Below are 6,889 nucleotides of genomic sequence, written 5' to 3'. Positions count from 1 at the left end.
AAAAATAACCACTTTTCTTGCTTTACTTTGCTCAACGCGGGGTCAGTACATCACCTAAAATGAGTCCTCCCTTGGGGGAATCCCCATTTTGGGACTTGCCATCCCGGAGTGGGGAAGGCTGGCTAGGTTGTGGGGAGCCCCTGGAGATTTACGCAGTGGAGGACCCTGACAAATGTTCCTATACATCCCCTCAGACTTGGCGAATGAAAAAACTTGAGGCAGAGCTCTGTGTTCCCCAAGTTGCTGTATAAAGGAGAAGCATGGTCAAAGGACCTATATGGGGACAGGGACAGGCAATGCCAGAGGCGGCGGGGGAAGGCACAGCATCCGCGTCCAGTCCTTTGCACGCAACTCCCTCGCTCTGCTCCCCACACGCGCCTATCTAGAGACGTGAGCACCAGCACGGGATTGCACACGGGCTCCGAGAAGGCGACGCTGAGGACAACAGAGAGGGGCAGAGGGTGGGGGAAGGCCAGGACGCCAAAGCTGAGTTCCCAGAAACCGGGGGCAGGGTGGCCGACAACCCCGAGGGAATTGGGAAGGTCTGGCGGGGCGAAGGGACGCCGCGTACTGCCGGGCAGACAGCCCTCCAGCGCGAGACGGTGCCAAAGGGGCGGCCCGCGGTGCACACCGAGCCGCGCTCCGGGAACAGTGCGCCCGGCCCGCCAGGGGCTCAGCGCCGGCCAAGGGCGGCGGGCGGCGCTGACTCGGTGGGGCGCGTGCAAGGGCCGGGGCGGAGCCTTTGCGCCCGGATCTCCCCTGACTATAAAGGGAGCTCGCGGGCTCCTAGGCTCCACCGCGCCTTCCACCACCCGGCTGCTTGTTCAGACCTCCTTCTTGGATCTCCAGCCTCATCTCGGCTCGAAATGGACCCCAACTGCTCCTGCAGCACTGGTAAGGGACGCTGAGTTTCTGGTCCTTAGTTTGACCGTATCTCAGCCACAGAACCGAGTGTCCCTGTGGTTGGAGGCGGGCACATTTTGAGTTTTGATCTGAAATGGACTCCTATATTTCGTCTAGTGCTTTCTTCCCGGCAAAGCTCCTGAGAGCATTTCCATCCTCCCTATGCCTCTCTTTCATGGTTGAGGGTACCGAAGGTCAAGAGTGTCCTTCTCGATATCTCCCACGTGGTCAGGAGGCTGCTGGGCTGACTCTAGTGCTCTGTCCAGACGTGAATTTCCTGGGCTGAGTGGGAGATGGGGAGCAAGGCGCTTCTTGGATTACGACTTAAGATCCTGGCCCTGACACATCCTGAATCAGGTCTGGAGCCTGGGACCTTGCTTCCCTATGGGAAAAACGGAGAAGGTGCACTATGATTCCAGCAGGAGGGTAGATAAGCTGGGGTTACACTTGCATCTGTTCGGTGCCGGACAAGAGCTCCCAAGACTGAGCCCATTTAGTGATGGGTGCAGGGAGAGTTACTGACCCACTGCCGGGTTATCTCCTACATCTCACTCACTGCTCACCACCTGTCTTTCTCTTCTTTGCAGGTGGCTCCTGTGCCTGCGCTGGCTCCTGCAAATGCAAAGAGTGCAAATGCACCTCCTGCAAGAAGAGTGAGTGGGGGCCTTCCCTGGGAATCTGGGGCTGTGGCTATGTTGGGAGGAAACCCAGAGCTGGTTCTGAGTTTATGCTTCTGGGCACCTGGCCTTCCTTGCCCCTAGAGGCCATGTCATACCCTCTCCAGGCGTTTTGCCCTTTCCTGAGCTCAGGTGGAACTGGGCAGTCTTTTTCTATTAGGACACAAACCACAAAGGTACCAACTATTGTGTCAGAACAGAGCTCTCCTATCTAAAAAAGTGTCCAGGGGCTGGGGGCAGAGCCTATTCCAGGCCTGCTGTTGGGGCAGGGAGGTGCCTAGTAAGTCTGCTCTGACCTCACTCTTCCCTTTCATTCTCAGGCTGCTGTTCCTGTTGCCCTGTGGACTGTGCCAAGTGTGCCCAGGGCTGTGTCTGCAAAGGAGCATCAGATAAATGCAGTTGCTGCGCCTGATGTGTGGAGAGCCCTGCTCCCTGATGTAAATACCTCAATGTGTATAAACTTGGATTTTTTTCATAACCCCCTGACCCATCTGCTACATTCCTTCTATGAAATATCTGAATGATAATAAAAGTCTTTGGCTTCACTTTGTCTCTGGCTTCTTTTCTGGGCCTTGGAAATAATGGACTGGTGGGGGTGGGGGGTAGGTATTGCACTGGGACTCAAAGACGGGGGCTCTAGATTGAACTGTCAGCCCCTAACAAACTGAACTTGAGTGCCTTCTGGCAAGCCAGGTCACCTCACTGAGCTTCCTCTTCTGTGAAATGGAAGAGGATTAAGCCAGATCATTGGTTTGGGGCATATACAGGATCCCCTCTCTTCTCATGTCAGCTGTTGATGGCACAGAAGCTTCTCAATCCCTCATTTTCACTCTCTTGAGTTCCCTGCCCAACTTCAGTTCCTCATCAGATTTTAGGCTTGAAAGTGAGTATAGGGGTAGAATCCAACTCCTCAGTTGCTTGAATCCTATATAGGGTTTCTCAAACTCCATGATATAGAAACAGTTTATATTTCCTATCCATGGCACACCCAAACCTTGGTGAAATAAATGATATTAATTATGGGGATAATGAAATTAAAAAATACAAAACACATTTTTTAGATTTAACAGGTAAATTTTAATAAACGTATGAAGAACAGGCTGTCTGGTTAGCTCAGTTGGTTAGAGTGCAGCCTTATAACACCAAGGTTATGGGTTCAAATCTGTACAAGCCAGACACCAAAACACACACACACACACACACACACACACATTCATATGAAGAACAAAATAACAGGAAAATAAAAGAATTACAAATACTGCACATTCATTCAAGGGTATGAATTGCAGACTAGCCCAAGTGTATGGATCACATACCTTGAGCAGCACTGGCCAGGACATCCCCACGTGGAGCCATCAGTCTTGGCTTGCTCAGTACCACTGACAGGACAGTCACTGACCACTGAGACCTTCCTGTTGTGACTTGGCTCTCTTTGGAGGTTCCTCCCAAGGTCAGCTGAATTTGGTCCTATTTCAAATACCAGCATTTGGCTATTTCAAACCAGCAAAGTGACTAGATTAAGAGGGAATTGCCTGGTATTCTTGAGGCAAGGTAAAGTGAACCCGTAAATTGGTTACACATGAATTACTTCTTATTTGCAAGTACAGGAGTAATGGCAGTTTCTGCAGTTTGGAAGATGTGGTGGTGTTTATTGGGAATGAGTAAGTCTAGGGTGACTTGTAATTAATGCCAACGGTTAGTCCCCCTGGCTATTGAGGGAATGCTATTTGATGTTCACTCAAAGAGGAAGATGAGTATCTTGGACTAGAAGTCAGGACCTTGCTTGCCTGCAGATTCTCTGTGTGAAGAGGGCATTTCAGAAGGTAGTCTGTGCCAAGTGCAGGGTTTTTTGGGTCAGGTAGTCCTGGTTCACACCTTACACACTTCATATCACACTTTTGGCTGTGTGGCTTGGCCCAAGTCACTCAGCCTCTGAATTTCCAGTTCCTCATTTGGAGAAAGGAGTTTATATCTCAATGTAGGGATTAAGTATGATACTAGTCTGGCTCCTGGCTATGGTTGAACAAACACTGGTGATTATGATTGTTCTGCCCCCACTGAAGAATGAATCCTGCTAAATGCCAACGAGCTCCTGTGGAAAGGTTCACAGGGTTAGAAGCATTACTTGGGATTGGATACAGGGAGTGGGATTGGCACCTAGCTGATCCAGTGCCAGGAGGAGTGGGGGATGTCCTACAGAAGCCCTCTGTGATGACACACTGCCCCAGCATTTGAACAGACATAAAAGCCTTTTCCCACCCTCCAAAGATATTTGATCTTCACACAACCCAGTGAACGAGAGCCACAGGCCTCATGAATGTGACAGCAAATATGCAGGGGCTGGAGTGATTGTGCCATCTTCCAAGTTCCAGAGTAGTTAAACAACTTTCCCAAGGTCACACAGCTCAGAAGTAAAGATATGAATGAACACATGCTACAGCTGGCCTCTCAACCCTGGCCACAGCTGGTAGATCATGATGTCACTGGATGCTAAACCCTGCTTATCTTGGTTTAAAGCTGTAAGGCCCTTTGGGATGAACTAATTTTACTCTTGGCTTGAGAGTTGGGAAACCTAAGCCCAGAGAGATCCCAGAGTTGTACGAAGAAATCTGTCTCCGTGCCAGATTTTCAGTGTCCTCGTCTTTCATGTGACATAGTGGAATGGGTGAGTCAGTCTGTTGTCACAGCCAGCCTGCATGAGTGTAAATCCCACCTCTGTCACTTATACGTGGGTGACATAACCTCTCCTCCACTGTAATAGGGGCCAAATAAGAGTGACTGGCTTATAGTACTAAATGAGTTAATACATGTAAGGAATTTAGAATGGTGCCTGGCAAATGAGTGGTCTATGTATTAGTTATAGCATTTTTGTGAATATACATAACATAGGGGATATTTATTTACAGACAGCAAAGCAGCCAGTTCTGGTGTGCTCAGCTGGGCATCCTATGTTGTTCACATCTACTACATGAACATATAACCTGTGGTTTAAAGACAGTCATTCACTCTACCCACATAATTGCAATCCACCTTAGGGGTATAAAGACATGACCAAGACTGCGTGCCTCATGTTTGATACGAAAGGATGACTGCCATTTCTGCTACCACTTGCATCATATTTTACTCAACATTTTAGGTTGGAAATTATTCATATTTTCTTAAATATATTTATATAAAAACCAAACTTTTTACCAGTACTGAAAACAAAAGTCATCTTATTCGACACATAGAAGATAGCCAGATTATTAATGACATACATGTGTGTATTTCACTTATGGGTTGCGTGTGTCACTGCCCATGTTGAGCTGGTGGCATGCTCTTGTTTAAAAGATTTCCAGCAATAGAGAAGTGTTGAAGACATACCTGGACCAAAAGAAGGATTTATCATGGCCACCTCTCTCCCTTGAGAAGCTGACTGAATTCAAATCAGTGAACAAATTCCTAGCTCTGTCAGGTTGAGCAAGATCTTTGGATACGAAGTATTGTAGTTATCAGATTGCTAGAACAGTTGGGTCATAAATAGTATTTCCCTTTAGGATTGTTGTGAGGGTTCAAATAACAAAAGTGATTAAACATTGCCTGGCACAGAGTAAATGCTATGTAATAGGAAATCATCACTTGAATTGCTATTTATTTAATGCAAGATCTGCATATCACTTTAAATGATCCCTCTTTGGGGAGCATCTCACACTTTCAAAACTGCCATCCTGGAGTGGCGTGGGCTGACTAGGCTGCGGGGAGACCCTAGAGAATTTTATGCAAAGGAAGATCCTTCCATTTTCCGCTCATCCCCTCAGGCCCGGAAAATGGAAGAAAGAGACAGACCGTATTCGCTATGTTTCTGTGTACAGGAGGAACTGTGGCTTTGCCTCCCACGAATTTGTCACCCCTTTTCCCCTGGTGACGGAACTGCCAAAGATTACTCAAAGCTCATCTCTTCTGAGCAGTGAGAAGCCCCGAAAAGGGGTTAATTTCCCGGAACCCTCAAGATAGAGGCATTCCTTCCATTTGGGAAATTAACCACGAATTGGGGTTCACTTCCCACATTTATTCTCCAGACCAGGAAGTTACAGGAAGAGAACATAGGTGGGGTTTTTGCTAAGTATAGTTTAACAAGTTTAACAATAGAAGCTGGTAACTTTCAGTAAGATAAGCAAGGTGACATTTTATAATGCAATTAACTCTATCCATTAACAAAAGCTTGAGTTTAGCAAACATTCTCTTCTTACAGCAATTTCCTAGTATCTTTACATACCAATCAGTAACCTGTCTGTCTTTGAGCCAGCAACCTTGCTGTGTTCCAATTCTTTATCTTACAACAGAGACTATAGCCTGGGGAAAATTTGTCCTTTGCAAGGTCAATATTTGAAACTGCAAGGCTTTGGAAAACCAGGCCCTGTGAAGTTCACTCGCTTTATGCATACTCCACAAGGAACAAGTCCTAGAGACACACCTGTGGAAAGGTTCAGGCAATGCGGGAGAGTGGGGGAAGCCAAGGTCCCATCCATGGCCAATCCTCTGCACGTGCCTATCCAGGGACGTGAGCGTGAGCCTGGGGTTGCAGTTGGGCTCCCAGAAGGTGACGCAGAGGACAACTGTCCACGGCTGGGGGTGGGGGAATGTCAGAACCGCATGGTTGAGTTCCCAGAAGCCCCGTCCCCACCTGGAAAGGGGTGAACTGCAGGGCTCAACGAAGTTCCCTTGGCAAGGATGTCCTTGGCAAGGACAGTCCAGGCAAGGATGGCAGGAGGCGCCGACACGGTAGGGTGGGTGCAAGGGCCAGGGCAGGGCTGCTGAGCCTGGCCCCCTCCCCTGAGTATAAATGGAGCTCATCTGCTTCTAGGCTCCAGGACACCTTCTACAAGCTCAGCTGCCTCTTATCTGCTTGGATCTCCAGTTTCACCTTGACTCCAAGTGACCCCAACTGCTGCTGTGCCACTGGTAAGGGATCAGGCTTTCTGGTCCTTAGGATCTATACCTCCCAGCCACAGAATCAAGTGTCCCTGTGGCTGGAGGAGGGCACATTTTGAGTTCTAAGCTGAAGGGAAGGCCTTTAATTCCTCCAGTGCTTTCTTTCTGGGTGAGCTCCTGAGAGCATTTCCATCCTCCCTATGCCTGTCTTTCAGAGTTGGGGGTACTGAGGGTCAAGGCTGTCCTGCTCGATATCTCCCAGGTGGTCAGGGGGCTGCTTCTCTGAGTCCCAGTACTCTGTCCAAGTCTGATTAGCCTGGGCTAGGTGGGAGGTGGGGAGCATTGCCACTTCTGGTCTCATGACCTAAGATCCTGGCCCTTGGCCCAGCTTCCCCAAA

The 6,889-nt window shown here is 48.7% G+C and overlaps 1 protein-coding gene across 1 annotated transcript; it reads left to right on the top strand.

The window, feature by feature from the left end:
* Positions 1-769: 769 nt before the first annotated feature.
* On the top strand, positions 770-2,125 carry LOC103590967 (metallothionein-1). Its single transcript, XM_008573330.1, has 3 exons — positions 770-894; positions 1,491-1,556; positions 1,901-2,125. The coding sequence occupies exons 1-3, from the start codon at positions 867-869 to the stop codon at positions 1,990-1,992; spliced, it is 186 nt and encodes a 61-aa protein (XP_008571552.1). The 5' UTR covers positions 770-866; the 3' UTR covers positions 1,993-2,125.
* Positions 2,126-6,889: the final 4,764 nt, after the last annotated feature.

The sequence above is a fragment of the Galeopterus variegatus genome, unplaced genomic scaffold (assembly GCF_000696425.1).
Source record: "Galeopterus variegatus unplaced genomic scaffold, G_variegatus-3.0.2 Scaffold904, whole genome shotgun sequence".
NCBI lineage: Eukaryota > Metazoa > Chordata > Mammalia > Dermoptera > Cynocephalidae > Galeopterus > Galeopterus variegatus.
This window is presented reverse-complemented; position numbering and strand designations above follow the sequence as displayed.